Source organism: Penicillium psychrofluorescens (genome assembly GCF_964197705.1).
Source record: "Penicillium psychrofluorescens genome assembly, chromosome: 2".
Lineage (NCBI taxonomy): Eukaryota > Fungi > Ascomycota > Eurotiomycetes > Eurotiales > Aspergillaceae > Penicillium > Penicillium psychrofluorescens.
Window position 1 is genome coordinate 3,780,205 of NC_133440.1, and position 15,894 is coordinate 3,796,098.

Below are 15,894 nucleotides of genomic sequence, written 5' to 3' on the forward strand. Positions count from 1 at the left end.
ATATCCGATTGTTTCAGTGGATGGCGGGATGGATGAAAACACGCGCCAGTACTGCTACGAGAAATGTCGCGGCTCTGGGTTCATACCTTATTTATCACAGCAACATCATATACCCTTGGGTCCGGCGGAGCGAAAATGAATCATTCTTGTGGCATTTAGATCGTGAGTGGAATTAAAATGTTGTATTCCATACATAATATCGTCTGTATATGAGTTTGGGCATGCAGTTGAGATGGTAGCTGGAAGGGCTATCTCCGGTAAATCGGAGAGCCGGTCCCGACGTCGGTCGTCGGTGATGGACCGGTCAAGTGAAACAAGGCAACTGCTATTTCCCGCATTGTGACTGGCAGCCCCCACAGAACGCATCGTCCTTGCAGGCGAGGAGGGCCTTGGGAGGCCAAGGAATGTGATAGAGTGAGACTTTTAACGCCATCACATTATTCAACTCTTCTTTCTCTTCTTGGCCCTCTCAGCCAAGATCTCATCCAAATAACTCGTCGCCTTCTTTTTGCCCTTCGAGGATGCAGCACGAGAAGAAGGCGGCTGGACCACAGCAGCAGGCGTTGCCTCATTCTCAGCATCCTCCGCACCGGTATCCCGTGCCGACTCTTGACGCGTATCGTCCTTCCCTCTCTTTTTATTGGATTTGTTCTTGCCCACCAGTGCGGTACGCCCTTCCTCTTCGTCCTCGTCATCTTCCTCTTCTTTCTTTCCAGGACCGTGCACCTGTCCCGCAGAAGATGTCATATTATTCCTCGCACCCGTAGGAGTCGTCCTTGAAGGCAGCGGCTGATTCGACGCAGACGCCTTCATAACCTTGTCATAATTCTTGCCCAGCAATTGCTTGCGCAGCTTATCATTTGAACCGAGCTCGGTGCGGTTCCAGCTTCCATCGGCAGCTTTTTCGGGGAGGGGGGCTCCGACTCCTAGCCTGCATTTTCGGAAAACTTCTGTTAGCAATTCGAAACGACTAAAGAAAGCAATGGATGCGTACGTTTCAGGCACTGCAGTAAAGATCTCATCCTCTTCCCGTTGTAGTTCCTCCTCGGACTTGACGTTGGTGAGCGCCTCGTCTGTTTGTGCGGGGAGCCATGATGCAACGAGACGTTGGCTGCGTGCGAGGGCGACGTTTGCGCGATTGAGGATCACGTCTGACTCTGGTTTAGAGATGGACATTGTCGCTGGTCAGGAGGTTTATCTCATCTGCGTTTAGGGACTTTTTTTTTTGCGGGACACTCGAGGCGGTGGGGGATGTCTCACCGCTCGATGTATAAGTACTGGTACGTATGAAAGGGGGAGAGTTTACGTCGAAAAGAATGAGCGAACCAATGTCCGGCACTTCTTGAGCAATGCTTAAGATATTGAAAGAAGCTCCTGGCAAAAAGGATTGGGGTCTCAGAGTCGAGGATCTCAGAAGTCTTGTCATGGCCAGGTTGGGAAGTCGTCGTGAATCTGACATGGCACACCAATAAAACCCACTGAAGATGTTCCAAAACCCAAGTAATATTGGTAGACGTTCATAAGATTCTATGGTGAATCAGGAAAGTGTAGACATTGTCATGATTTATGATTAAAACTTATTATCACTTTTGCTAGCCTCAGATCAATTCCGATCAGTGGCAGAATCTAACTCTTGCACGCTGTCTGGCCTGAGAAACTCTTCACTCCCAGTCAGATCATCTAACCGATGAAAATCCCCCTTTGTGGTTTGGACCTGATTTGCCGGCTTGCCTCGTGCTTCAGCAAGCGCGAAGGACCCATTTGGCGGATTACTTCGCCGCGATGTGTTGACCTTGCTGGCTCCACTCAAATGATCGGGAGAAGCGGCTTCTCCTTTTATATGGCGAACGAGAGGGCGGAGAGTCGCGAGGCTGGCGGCTGTTATCCCAAGTCCATTTTCCACGTTTGACAGGATAGCAATTTCCACGGTGGCGTCTGTATGGTTTCAAGGATGGTCAGTATGCATCGAAATCGGCACTCGGCACTCAACAGGGGCAGCTGTACATAGAAATTCCGGATCGGCAAAGGTTGAAACAAATGGAAATCGAGCAATCACTGCAGCGATTGCACTAGAGACCAATCCAGATATGTTAGCGAGACAAAAAAAAGTTCTGTGGGCCCAAAAGAGACTGACATGCAAGCCAGGCTGAGGATGCCGACGACGGCAACCTTCATGTTGAAATTCATTTGCAGATTCCAAACCAAAAATATCGGAAGAATACCAGCTGTCAAGTCGCAGATGGCAGCGAAAACACTATAAACATAGGTCATGGCGATAATTCCGCTCATGTTGATACATGATCCATGTGCTGGAGGATCGGGGCCAACTCTGGTCCAGAAGAATGAGAGAGGCTTGCACTGCAGAAGCATCAGGAACATGAACAATAGCCCTGTTGCCACGGTAAGGAACATGACAAGGTACAGGATCCAGTTGTGCACGCGGCGAACGGTAATCCGGAGCAGGAAGACGCAGACGGAGGCTTTGCAGAAGACGGAAGAAAAGCAGTACCCAATCTCGCAAAGCCACCAGTACTAGGAAGATGTTAGCCAATGAGGTTCGGTATGATGCAGAAGCCGATAATTTCTTACTCTCATTGCCATAAGAGCGTTTTCCGGGGATATTTCTTCGAATAGCTTCCCGGTGCCATAGAGGCTTCCGCCAATCATGCTTCCGGAGTACATGATATAAAAGAGCTACCATAGTGAGACCGAGAAATATTCGCGGAGGCAGTGAAATCACCATACCATAGCCACGACCATAAGGCCATCGTCCCATCCAAAGCTCTTGACCACTCTCAATCGGCAATATACCCGAAGACAGACCACGACGAAAGCAATTGATACAAATGTCGCCGCCACGGCTTTCACGGCCATGCTGCGGTCAACCATAACGAATGAAAGACTCGTCTTCGCTTCCGAAGACCTCTGAGATGGAGGATAAGAGTGGCACGCGCCCGAGAGAACAATGCATGGATGGAGCTTGACGGGAATTGATGACCTCGTGATTATGTAATTTAAAGTCGTCAATTTGTCCAATCGCATATCGCCTGGCCACGCCACCGAACTAGTTTGGTTGCTCACGCACATCGCAATCTCAAATCGACTAGTATCGTAACTCTAATGGCCATTATCGATCGCGACCGTAGAATTCCCACGAGCTAGACCCTTTTAGGCAATCTGAGGACCAGCGCGCTCGGAAGTCTTCGGTGTCATAGCTAACAGTGAATTGGCGCGATCTCTCTCAGGTTTCTAATTTGTAACTGTCTCGAGTCTCCTGTAGCTCCCCGAATCAATAGCCTCTGCTTGATTCGAGCCTCTGAAAATTGTCAAATTTTTGAGCTAAATGAAGGATGGCCTGAAAAAAGAGACGAGAGAGTCGAGAATGCGGTCACTGGTCGCTGGCGCAAAAACTTAGTAGAAGACGGAACATGGTGGACTGCCGTGGGGACAAACTAATCAAGTGAGCGCCCGTCAAGGGTTTCCCCTTTGGGAGGCCACACTTGATCAATACATTCATCTCCATTGAAATAGTTCCTTTCCCGTGGTCATTCCCTTCCTCCTGGTTCAGCTGCGTCTTCTCGCCTCCCATTAAGCTCTTCGTGCCGATCACAAACGCCTGAGGAACAACCTTTAATAGTCGGAGATGGGCTAAATTTGCCGCAGGGGTGGGGCATCGGCTAAGCCGGACAGGCGAGGAATCGCAATCAGGCTTCCTAGCCCTGCGAAAAAAAAAGTCATTAGTGTATTATCATCAGTACGGAGAGCAAGAGATTTTATCGAAGGCTTAGAAGACCCTGAGTGGAAGGTGGTATCAAATGCACTTGTTAAACGGCCACCAACACAGCAACAATAGTAGAGAAAGAAAATGGTTATACTTTATTGGATCATTGCTCAATAATGGATTGAGGCTGATTTCAACAATGAGGCTTTTGACGTGGTGTTGGAGGCTACTGATAATCGGATTTCTATTTCGTAGCTAAGACAAGAACAATGAGGAACAAGGGCACAAATTGCGCATCAGTATTGGGGGTTAATGCTCGAAAAATGATATTTGTCCGAAAATCCGAGTTTCACTGTGCATTGACGAATGTCTAGCTCCTAGCGTTTTGGCCACCGTTAACCGTTCCAGGATTTGCCTCGTGGCTGCGGGGAAGTCGTCTCGGGATCAATAAGCCCGAAGCCGGGGCCCGCAAAGGATTTCTGCCCGAAAGACCGTTCCCTGTTCTGATTAGCGTGAAAGAATACGTCAGACTGTTGGCTTTCCCATCGTCTCTTGAGGGTGCCACGATGTTGTGTGCCTGGTCCAACAAGCCTACAGATCGCTCAATGCTCCATGGAATTAAACATGTGGGAGTCGCACTAGATGTAGTAGCAGTTCGGTGCCCATCTCAAAAATCAGGATACTGCAATTATCTAGCTTATTTGCCGCACAATTAAACTGGAATATCTGAATTTTTCAAACTCAAGCGTGTCTAGGGTTCCACTGGGTGCCAACAGCTGCTACCAGAGCATCGCAGGCAGAACTTTGCGTTGATGCATTAGCACTACCCATGAACGGGCCCGACCAGACAATATCAAGCTCGTTACCATCGGCCCGGTCGTTCTTCCAGATACTGTCTGCATTCCTCTCAATGAATGACTTCAGCTGTTCACTTGGGGAAGCTTCATATAAAGCCTGAACGTTCCGCGAGAAGATTCCCTTGAACTGAGATGCATCAGCGCCACAATCTGGCTCACAAACATCGTGCAGGATGCCATTCGAATCAGTAAGCACTTCCAAGGCAGCAAAGGCGATGTTGTTGGCCGTCCTCAAGTAGGAGGAGTCTTCTGGGAACGCCCGGGAAAGCTCAACGAGGCCGCCGAGAATAACACCCTGGTTATATGACCAGATCGTTCCATTGTCGTTCTGACATGTCGTCAAGTCAAGGCCGTTATTGATGTTGTTTTGTGCGTTGATCATCCCACTTTCCTGGAACCAAGTCCATTCTTTCAAGGCCCAATGCAGGTAATAGTCTTTATCATGCATTCTGTTGGCGAGGTGGGCTGCGACGCTGAGAAAGAGCTCGTTCTCAATAGCCCCGTTCTGAGTATGAGGTTTATCCCACCAAACACCGCCGCAGGTGGCACCCCAGCCTGTGATCATGTTGTTGAAAATGCTGGCAGCCGTCGAAAGGTATTTCGGGTCGTGGACCTGGTCGAACACTTTGATCCAAGCAAGCGCCCACCAACCTTCATCGTCGTAATATTGGTTGATAAAACCATTCGGATGCACGTCCGTGGGTTCAGTCGTGTTAAAGTTGTATTTCTGAGCATTGACAAACGTATTCTCAAATACCGGAAGGGTTGTGTGAATCATGGAAGGATCAACGGCGGTCAGGTCAGCTAACATTGTCAAGGCATTGGCGCTGTTCCACCATCCCGTCGTGTCCCATATCCCGGTGGTTGTGTTATACCATTGTTGCAAGGTTGTCACCGCGGCTTTCGCTTGCAACAGGTAGTCTGATCGTCCTCCGCTTGGAATGACATGGCCATCAACGCCCGGAGACCGGATAAGGAGTCCGACAGCAGCAGGTAAAAGGAATCTTTTGCAAGAATAAAACATCGTTCAGGGACTGCAGTCGTACAGACTGGGTTCAATTCTAAGTAATGAAATTCGGCCAAACAAAAAAAGAAATTTAATGAAATAACGATAAGCCATTCTACGAGATGCCATGTTAAATAAATAGCAGTCGGGAGAACAATGTCCCTGACAGCGGGGTTGCTGGACTTCCTGTATCCACCACCGCACAGACACCTCATTGACCGTTAAAACTTATAACTACTATATTTATTAGCTCGCTTGTTTACCCGACCGCCGATCTGTGACGTTGCATCGAAGATGCAAGGCCTGGTGTTGTCGATTGGGGATCTAAGATCTATTGTTTTCGAGAAATCCATGGAACACATTGTAGGATCCCCTGGTCTCGGTGTAGGTTAAGCATGGATCTGTCGAGTGGGATGCTGTTTCTAACTGAGTTGAAGGTGTGATTACTTCAACTTCCACAACAACCATAGCATTATAAGGCGTCCCAACGAGCCCGCTTGGAACCCTCCGAGACAATTTCTATATACCCCGCAATCGGAGGTTCACGCAACGAGCTAGTCCTTAGACTATCCACATCTTGGCAAATCGATTGACCAGTAATATAATATGGAATCATAACTAACCCGAGCCCTTGAGATTGATGTAACCTTTTTGATCAATATCAGGCATGTTTACCGGTGAGCTCGGTCCAGACAGTGCCGATAATTCCTCCGTTTCTGGCGCGTCACTCTCTTGAGGGGCTTCGATATCAAATTAACTTGGGCGCCTCCAGGATCAAAGCAGGGAAGAGCTTCGTATTAAATCGAAACCCGCTATGATCCCAAATTAGGGCAGGAAATATAAGTGCATGTCACCCATCCGCTCAATGTGAAAGGCCGACACCTGCTTCTTCTCATCTCTCTTAAGAACAATACACTAGCGATGCGGGTTTTTACCTTACTCTCGCTTGGTCTTGCAGCTGTCGCCCATGCAAGGCCAGCTCTGCCAGATTCCTTCACGTACAATGCAACCAGTTTCCTCCTCAATGGTGAACCTTATCAAATTATCGGTGGCCAAATGGACCCCCAGCGCGTCCCATGGCAATATTGGAAGCAACGTCTTGCCATGGCACGTGCAATGGGCCTGAACACCATATTCAGCTACATTTACTGGAATCAGATCGAGGATCAGCCGGGCCAATACATGACCCACGAAAGTAACAATATCTATGCCTATGTGCAGGAGGCACATCAAGCCGGCTTGCAGGTTGTGCTGCGCGTGGGGCCTTATATCTGCGGCGAGCACGAGTGGGGAGGGTTCCCAGCTTGGCTAAACAACATCGACAACATGACAGTGCGCTCTAACAACCCGCAATTCTTGGATCGGACCCAGTCCTGGCTCAACTGGCTGGCTGACTGGCTGCGCCCGATGATGATTAGCAATGGCGGCCCCATCATCATGGTGCAGATAGAGAATGAATACGGATTCTATGGAGACGATCACTCCTATACAGACGCTCTTTCGGCACAGTTCCATGCCAGCTTTGTTGGTAGTGGTGTTGTCTTTTATACAAATGATGGAGGTTCACAGAGCGCTTTACAGGCCGGTGCAATCCCTAATGTTCTTGCCGAGATCGATGGGTCAACTCCGTTATCCAGTTTCCAAGGCCGATCTTCTTATCTCAATGCCAGCAGCCAGGGTCCTAACTTGGACGGCGAGTACTACATTACCTGGCTAGATCAATGGGACCCATATACAGCGCATCAATCAGACGTCAACAATCCCCAAGCTATTGCGACTGCCCAATCCACCCTCCAGAGCACTGTGAATAGTGGTGATTCTTTCAGCATCTATATGTTCAATGGGGGTACGAACTTCGGGTTTCAGAGCGGCTCGGATTATGGCAATGGAACTGAGCCTATTACAACCAGCTACGACTATGGTGCTCCTCTCGACGAATCAGGCCGGCCCAATGACATCTACCACGCGCTTCGTCAGACGCTTGGCCAATACTCACCACATCTGCCTGATGTTCCGCGTGTTGAGCCGATGATATCAATCCCACCGATTGATATCAAGCCATCGTTCCACCTGTTTGATGGTCTCCCCACCCCCCACAAAATGGAGTCGCCAACGAACATGGAGGCACTTGGTCAATGGTATGGGTTCACATTGTACCGGACCACTGCAAACGCGTCCTATAGTGGATTTCTTCAACCTGGTGTTGCGGCCAAGGACCGAGTTATCGTCTACGTCAATGGTGTGCGGCAGGGTGTCTTTGACAGTCGGTACCCGAACAATGCGCAACAAAATGTATCCGTCACCTTGAATTCTGGCGACGTCTTGGATCTCCTCAACGAGAACATGGGCCGTGTGAACTTTGGCTCGGACATTCCATATCAAACAAAGGGCGTCTTCGGTGATGTGACCGTGGGAGGTAGTATCTTGACCGGTTGGGAAGTATACACGCTGCCTTTGGCTAGCGGAATGGCCGAACCATGTGACGCCAGGAAACCGACCAACATCTCGTCCTCATCAAGCCCCATATTCTACACTGGTACCTTTGACCTCTCCACCGTCAGTGATACCTGGCTGGAACTTCCGGGATGGACTAAGGGTGTGATCTGGGTCAATGGCAACAATCTGGGTCGTTACTGGACGATTGGACCCCAGCAATCTTATTACCTGCCGGGTGTCTGGATGCAGAAGAAACATAACGTCATTCAGATTCTCAATTTGGAGCCCACCGGACAGGAGGGTACTGTTAGTGGTGTAACTGATCGTTCTTGGTTCAACAGACCGGATCCCGATGCTCCTTGAAAGGGGTAGCATGTTACTGACAAAAGCGGATGCCTCTTTTTTGTGTTATATAGGCAGTGATGGCAGATGCTGCAATTAACTGGGGTTGCAGAATTGGTCTTTACAATATTTTGTAGATAGTTCCAGGCCATTGCTAATGCGCGCTGTCTATTCCGCCCAGCATGATCAGTAAGGCGGCATGTTCTCTGAAAGTATCATTCAGCGATATCTAGGTAGCTAAGCCTAGTAGACCGGTCCCGAAGGGCTTGTATGCACAAAGGGGTGGCTGTCATATTTAATATACATTTATCTCTTCTCGTACATCCTTCTGGCTAGAGAGTTGGTGCAACTCTAGACCAATAATCTCTTTGATCGCTTTAGAGAGCGCGGAGAAATGGGCCTCGCGAGCCGAATGCGACCCGCGATGCGAGCGATTCTGTTGTTGCATGACAAGATACTGGTAGCTAGCCGCAAGAGACTGCAATTGGAAAGTTAGCAGCTTTCGGATATATATCTTGCCGAGAGAGGGGGAACTGACCCTATCGACAGCTTTGCGCAGCTCGATCACGCCATGCGCGCCTTGATCGTCACGCCCATCCGCGGACAAGACAGGTATGTTAACACAGGACCCCATGCTGATATTCTGGCCGTTCCATTGTAAACGGCCGCCGAAAAGGCACGCCGTAAGAGGGTCGATGAGAGAAGTGTCAAAGAGGGCTTTAAAAGAAACCCCATCGAGCCCTACCTCGACTTTCTTGCTGAAGACGAAGAGAGACTGGACACGCATATATTTCTGCTTGGGATCAGTCGAAGGTATACGAAGGATTGAGCTTCCCCTATTTATAACCGTCTTCCTGTCGGTCTCGGTGTCACAGTATGGTGAACGAAGTCGTGAGGGAGCAAGACTTGGTACCGCGATTTGAGGATACATGCAATGCAGCAGCAAGGCCTTGATCAGTGCTGGATTCCGCGAATTGGCGTTTAGTTCAGGACCTCCGAATTGATAGCTCTCATCCAAGCTGGCTTGGTCTGGACGAATAAGCCCTGCGCTAGAGAGCTTGCCGAGGATCTCACGAGACACAAGGTAGGTTTCATGATACCTGGGGAAATGGATACAATGTTTCACACAGAAATCCAAGGCTTTCCATCGCCCGGATCGCATATAAACGTCTCGGACAGCTTTGAAGGCATTGATTAACCCAATGTGGTCGCTGCCACTGGCTTGTGCAAAGCTCTGAAGTTCATGGACAACTTGAGCTTTGCCATCCGGAGTGGATTGGAAGCGGAACAGCGAGCTTTCCGCCATGGCCCCGTGGATCAACAGAGGGTCAAGACAGCGGAAAATAATGCCAAGGATAACCAGTTTGGCACGGGCCGGATCTATGCTGAGCTGGGAGAGAATGTGGCCAAGGTGAGTGAGAGTGTCGTTCTCGTCCACCGCTTGTAAGCGGCGCAAGGAATCCATCGCAGCTTGCACATTCATGATGTCTGGCGACTCGATAGCCTCTTGGAGGAGTTCGGTTACTGAGACGTCGGGAGCGCAAACCATTGCTCGCAGACAGACGTCTTGGAGGTCCATGCGGGTGATTTCTGGAGATTTGGTGACTCGAAAGCCATCATGTCGCTCTTCGGTATAGAGAGCGAAATACTCTCCTGGCTGGACGCGCCCTGCACGGCCTGCGCGTTGGATTGCACTAGATTTACTAATCCACGAGCAAGCCAGCCGCCGGGATAGTGACTTGCTGTCAAAGACCGCTTCGTGTGCCTTGCCGCAGTCAACCACGAACTTCACATCAGGGAATGTGACCGACGCTTCAGCTATGTCGGTAGCCAGGAGGATTCTTCTGCAGCCTGTGGGCACTTCCATGGCAATGTTCTTCTGTCCTTCTGGCAGCAGCGCATGTAAGGCTAAGATCTGGAAACGGTTTTCATCAGAAAAGGAGAATCCAAATCCAGGACCGCGGGAACGAAGCATCTCCTCCACCATGAGAATGTGCTTCATGCCCGGGAGGAAGACCAATACAGAGCCTGTATCTCTTGTGGACAGGATGTGAACTATTGTTGCCAGTAATAGTTCATATGGAATCAACGGGTCCTCGTACTCGCTTGAGGCGTTGCGAAATTGATTGGGCGTTGCCTTGAGTGATTCCAAAACTAGAGCCACGTCTGAAGGTGGTCCGCTGCTGAAATGCTTATAGTGCTGCAATAAGTAATTGGACGTTTCGTATTTAGTGTCCGGGTTGTTAAAGAACTGAGCCAGGGCATCGGAACTCCCGTAAAGGCGGATAAGGCTCTGAAGAATCTCATCAAGATAGTGCTTCTCTACGGGAAACGAACGGCCAGGGATGATAAGATGAGGAGCAGGGGTCATCGTCCCGTCTGGTCCCTTGTTGCTGAAATAGGAAGAGAAGAGATCGACATCCAGGGTTGCGCTCATCACGATCACCTTAGGCGCGGAGTGACCAAGAGCCTGACGTTGGCTGATCAAACGCTTCAACAACAGCATCACGAAATCGATGCCGACATCCCGCACATGGATTTCGTCGAGCATGATGTGGGAGAAAGAGTGGAGAAATTGTGGTGAAGTTTGTAAGAGATTAAGCATGATACCAGTGGTGCAGTAGGTGATCGCGCCACCAGTGCGCGGCCAATGGGACTCAAATCGGACCTGGAAGCCAACTGTATCACCGATTTTTTCGCCTCTTTCGTGGGCGACTCGCTGAGCCAGCGAGCTGGCTGCTATTCGGCGTGGCTGAACGCAAAGCACTCGGATTTCAGCGCCGGCTTGCCTCCTGATTGCTTGATCAAGAACCATCTGAGGAATCTGAGTTGACTTTCCAGAGCCCGTCTCTCCTGCAATCAGGCAGTAAGTGTGGTTATTGATGATGTCCAAGATCTGTCTCTCATATTTCCACACGGGCAACCCATCAATTGCTTCTCTGAGAGCTCGGCGTTGTGGATTGGTTTTGGTTTTGTGAATCCTTTTCAGAGCCTTCATTAAATACTGCGATCTCTCTCTCGTCTGCTGGGGAGACTGCAAAAATGCCATTCTCCTTTTTGCCAGTGGTTTGATAGGTGTTTTTTTGCGATTCATGCTCATCGTCTCGGCCTGAAGCAGGTCCTTTGTTGCAAAGCGCATCGCGAGAAGTAGATCATCGTCCACATTAATTCGGACGGCCCTTAGACTCCGCTCTTTTCTCACGAGCTGCGTCCATAGTCCTTCCTTTTTCAGTTGCGGTATCATTCTCTCTAACACGAGCACCTTTGCTATTTTCTATGACCGAATTATCAGATCTTGCCATTTTAGACAGGAAATCCTTGGACTTACACGGGACTGGCATGTCACAGTAGACGACCATGTAAAGCGCGATTGCGGGACCGTAATTTTGAAGGAACATTGAAAAGACTGGTTTGGAACCTGAGTAGTTTTCATTTCGCGAATAATTATATTATTCTTGATCAAATTCAGTGCAATCTCAATCTCTTCAGAGCTAGCCCTAGGAGACATTTCCTCCACGCCAGGCTCCGTGGATGAATTTGAGGGATCGGTAGACAATTCCGCGTTTTCGACAGAAAGCGGTGATGCGTCTTGGTGTCCTTGTTCATCAATATCATGCGGTCCTGAATCAGTACAGGGAACCTCAGTCGCGGCCGGAGGTGGCTGGTCTGTGTTCGGCGCCGCTGTAGCATAACGGGCAGGAGGTGCCAGCTGCCTGTCCCGAATAATCCCAGAGGTATGACACAGAATGGCTGGGTTCGGCGATCTGGTGTTGGGCGATTTCCGGCGCGAGGTAATAGTTCGAGAGGTTGCAGGCAGTGAGCGTCTTGGAGGGAGCAGCAGCAACGCGCGTGATCGAGGACAGGAGGATTCGTTCCGGACAAAGAAACATGCGTGCCTAGCATTTCGGATGTAGGCGTAGGGCCCTGTTCCTGTCGCCATGGTGTGAGGGTCGGCGGCGCGTCGGAGTTTTAGCTCACGGGAAGATCCAATTCAGCCCCTGCATCATGAAACCAGATCAAGACCCTCCGCAAGCCGTGGTGGGCCGGCAGAAGCGGTCAATTGAAATGGTCGTCACAGCGATGAGAGTGGTGGACAGTCCCAGGGTGGATTGTGATGTCGAAGAAAAGATTCTTGATTGTCCACGGTGAGGGAGGCTTGGCACGCGACTCAGGGACCCGACAGAGAAACCACAGAGGATGGACACGAATAGATAGCTATAAAGATATAAATAGGTATGTGTCTATGTGTATATATTCATCGCATCGTGGGCATGTCCTATGTACAGTGTATCTCTCTATCGGGGGTCTCCTGCTGGTATGGGTATACATCAATCCAGCCAAAATGCAACTAAATCACACTGCGGCTTCCTGCTGATGTTTGGCCCGCAGTTTTTTCTCGGTCTTCATGAACTCGCGAATTCCGACAGGGATGTTGGCGAACAGCTCATCGTCTGGATTAGGAACCGGCCAATTGGCTTCGCTGCCACCGCCGTCATCATCCATGCTCTGGCTGACCGCGTCGACTTCTGGCCGAGGCCTAGAACGCATGTCCATGGTCCCTTTCTCGTGTCCACCCTTTGCTCTAGCCTGCGCGGCTCGTGCTGCCCACTCCTCCATTTCATCCCGGTAATCGTCCCAGACGCAGTGAACGCAGCCGCTCATGCAGCAGTTGTCCGGTTCTTCAGGCCGAGGTGGGATGGGGACCCCGTTGATCGTTTTCCACATCGATTCGGGAGGAGCTTCGCCAGGGCTGTAGCGGGATGAGCGGCCGGGACCAGCCAGGCGGGTGCCGAAAACAATAGCCATCTTCTCTTGGGGTGATTGCGGCTCCGAAGTCGACACTGCTTCGGGCGCATGGGTCGCGGGGCGCGAAGTCGGTGCGCCACCACGATAAGGAGAACGAGAGGTCAGGATCAGGGAATAATAACCCGACAATGGTTGTGCTTGTGGTGAGTTGGCCCTTCCATCCGAGGAACTCGGCGCATCATGGGTGCCGAGTCTTTGCCGGAGAGCCGGAGAGCAGACATATTGTCGCTGCTGGGGCGTAGATGGCGAAGTTTTAAGTAAGGAGCGTCGCAAAGACAAAGAGATAGTTGTGCCCCGTGAATGTCGGGTGCCCACGGCCAGACATTTCATGGTGGTGTGCAAGTACTAAGTACGAGGCAGGAACGAGAATGAGTGAGAGACTCATTTGGTCATGGTGCAAACAGTGCAAACACCGGGTGTTGATACCGACAATCAAAACACTCGTTTGCTTGTAACCACCACACCACGCCATGTTCTCCCCACCAAAGCGGCGCAAGACCAGCGCGACCACTGGTGTCGCTGTGGGCGCGTCGCAACACTTAGAACCCCACGAAGGCGCGCGCGCGTCAGGCCCACCGTCCTTCCAGTCTCCTACAAGGTCAAGCCTGGCGCGGTCCCACCCCGACGTGCTCGAACGCGCGCTCAGCAGATCACCGACACGACGACCGACCAGCAGAGGGAACCAAAATGACCCATCCGAGCAAGCAGGATCAAGAGTCGGTCTGCGTGACCGCAAAGCCCTTCGGCCGTCGTTGAATGCTACTGCTAGCCCGATGAGTCGACCCAGATTGTCCGGCGGCATGGCGGGCCTGTCCCCCAGCAGGCGCACAAGCGGAATCCAATCATTTACACAACCCCCACGTCGGGTATCAAAGAAGATTGGTTCTTCAGACTTTTTCTTCGGAACCCCGGTTCGGAGGCAGACGCAGCCGACTGAGCAGGCCCTTGCAAATACCCCGGAGGATCAATTGGCGTCGGAGCTAGGCAATGTCACAAGAGAATTACAGATGGATACAGGATTTGACGGTGCGCTCATGGACGAAGACCCTCTGGAACCAGATCTCCCACCTACTCCAACCGAACTTGGCCTGGAGAAGGCACCGGACCGACCCAGAGGACTGCTGAGTAGTAGTCCAAGTATGCGACACGAACGACAAATCAAACGAATTGTGGATCCAATCAAAGGCAGCCCATTGCGGTCTTTGAAGTTCCAAGTGCCTGAAGAGCAAGAGGCGGATACCGCCGAGCCAGTGTTTGACGAAGAGCTTCCAGTAGCGGTGGCCGAGAAACGAAAATTACGCGGGAGCCTCACTGCTGAATTGCTTCAACTCGAAAACGAGGTTGCAGAGATGGAAAGGTGGGCGAGCAAAATCGAGACCGGCAAGGGCCTCGAAGCCGACCCAGAGGGACTAAATAAATTCCTGTATGTGACTGAGCCCTGAGACGATATCAAAACTGGCTAACTGAACCCCAGCTCAATGATCACCTCCGAGGAAGCCTCACGCACCAGTCTATCTATCCCGAAGCAAGCCCCTACAACGATATCGTCTCTTCTTTCTACGCTCCTCCCATTCTCTTCCAATGCTCCTCGCCCAACGCGCCCGACTTCCCCGCTACCAACCAATCCATTTGCCTTGCAAGATTCCTCCCAAACACGACCATACCTTACAGCGTTTGCGCCACTATCACTGAATGCGCGCACCACCCGAACGGGGTCTTCAAGGAACAAAATCCTCTCTGAAACACATACCTTGACCTTGACCGCACCGTCACCATTTCCAGCCAATCTATATAATGTTGCTGTTGTCTATGCAACGGACCCTCAGGCGCAGTCTGTGACCTCTGTGTCCGTGCCCACGAGCAGCGACAGCAAGAAACGGAGGGTGCCCGAAGTTTTGCGCCGATGGATAGACCGTCGGCTGGCGAACCCGCTCCTTCAACTCGACGTTTCCACCCTATGTTGGGGGGTCAACCGGTACTGGGAAGCATCAGTGGCACGCGCTCGATTATGGGCCCGGCTTGATCACAAATACAATAACGGAACTTCTGCGCGCAGTAGAAAAGACACGGCATCAACGACCAAAGATGGAGTCCTCAACTTCTCTGAAATTCGACAGCTGATCCCTCACCTCGAACGCAGTACAATGGTCGTCAAAGCCAAATCCGGGCCCCGAGTGCTTTTGTCATACAACCTGACGATCGACGACTGGACTGGGGAGCCACAGCTACAGCCCGAAATTAGTGTCTCCGATTCAGGTGCCAATGGTGGCTCGAGCAAGAAGATCAACCAGGAGGCTAAAAAGCTTTTCCATGCTCTCTTGCATGAAAAGAGTGGTTCACCCGTGCCAGGCGTGGAAGGAGACGTTCATATTGATGCAGTCCTACGAGCAACTGAAGGCGCTTTGGGGGCTTTGTTTGGTATTTCATGATATCATTTTCGGCGGTCATTTAATAGCGTAGGCGCGGGGTACGGCGTATGGTTCTTGTTTTTTGTCTACCTTGTGAGGTTTATTGAGCGAATATTCAAGTTTCAGTCTGATGTCAACAATCGATACCAATGTCCACCACTATCTAAAATCGATTAGCAGCGTAGATTCTAAGTGATGAATTCCTCGCTCCCCTGCGTTTCCTGCTAACCCGCTACGGGCTTCATCTTCGTCTCCCCGGTCAGGCTATGAATTCTCGATGGCATATTCTACTTGGGATCATTTCTACTCTTCAAGTCA

At 50.7% G+C, this 15,894-nt stretch overlaps 7 protein-coding genes across 7 annotated transcripts; 2 read left to right on the forward strand and 5 right to left on the reverse strand.

Moving 5' to 3' along the window:
• Positions 1-441: 441 nt before the first annotated feature.
• Positions 442-1,176, reverse strand: PFLUO_LOCUS3609 (uncharacterized protein; the record flags this gene model as incomplete). Its single annotated transcript, XM_073780873.1, has 2 exons — positions 442-931; positions 995-1,176. The coding sequence occupies 2 exons, from the start codon at positions 1,174-1,176 to the stop codon at positions 442-444; spliced, it is 672 nt and encodes a 223-aa protein (XP_073637685.1).
• Positions 1,177-2,052: 876 nt separating this feature from the next.
• PFLUO_LOCUS3610 (uncharacterized protein) lies at positions 2,053-2,889 on the reverse strand (the record flags this gene model as incomplete). The annotated part of the gene is made up of 4 exons (XM_073780874.1): positions 2,053-2,069; positions 2,298-2,532; positions 2,590-2,694; positions 2,746-2,889. The coding sequence occupies 4 exons, from the start codon at positions 2,887-2,889 to the stop codon at positions 2,053-2,055; spliced, it is 501 nt and encodes a 166-aa protein (XP_073637686.1).
• Positions 2,890-4,462: 1,573 nt separating this feature from the next.
• Positions 4,463-5,602, reverse strand: PFLUO_LOCUS3611 (uncharacterized protein; the record flags this gene model as incomplete). The annotated part of the gene is made up of 1 exon (XM_073780875.1): positions 4,463-5,602. The coding sequence occupies one exon, from the start codon at positions 5,600-5,602 to the stop codon at positions 4,463-4,465; it is 1,140 nt and encodes a 379-aa protein (XP_073637687.1).
• Positions 5,603-6,505: 903 nt separating this feature from the next.
• On the forward strand, positions 6,506-8,383 carry PFLUO_LOCUS3612 (uncharacterized protein; the record flags this gene model as incomplete). Its single annotated transcript, XM_073780876.1, has 1 exon — positions 6,506-8,383. The coding sequence occupies one exon, from the start codon at positions 6,506-6,508 to the stop codon at positions 8,381-8,383; it is 1,878 nt and encodes a 625-aa protein (XP_073637688.1).
• Positions 8,384-8,657: 274 nt separating this feature from the next.
• Positions 8,658-11,290, reverse strand: PFLUO_LOCUS3613 (uncharacterized protein; the record flags this gene model as incomplete). The annotated part of the gene is made up of 3 exons (XM_073780878.1): positions 8,658-8,840; positions 8,901-11,215; positions 11,287-11,290. 3 exons carry the CDS (start codon positions 11,288-11,290, stop codon positions 8,658-8,660), a joined length of 2,502 nt encoding a protein of 833 aa, XP_073637689.1.
• Positions 11,291-12,715: 1,425 nt separating this feature from the next.
• Positions 12,716-13,498, reverse strand: PFLUO_LOCUS3614 (uncharacterized protein; the record flags this gene model as incomplete). Its single annotated transcript, XM_073780879.1, has 1 exon — positions 12,716-13,498. One exon carries the CDS (start codon positions 13,496-13,498, stop codon positions 12,716-12,718), a length of 783 nt encoding a protein of 260 aa, XP_073637690.1.
• A 140-nt stretch (positions 13,499-13,638) lies between these two features.
• PFLUO_LOCUS3615 (uncharacterized protein) lies at positions 13,639-15,597 on the forward strand (the record flags this gene model as incomplete). Its single annotated transcript, XM_073780880.1, has 2 exons — positions 13,639-14,591; positions 14,643-15,597. 2 exons carry the CDS (start codon positions 13,639-13,641, stop codon positions 15,595-15,597), a joined length of 1,908 nt encoding a protein of 635 aa, XP_073637691.1.
• Positions 15,598-15,894: the final 297 nt, after the last annotated feature.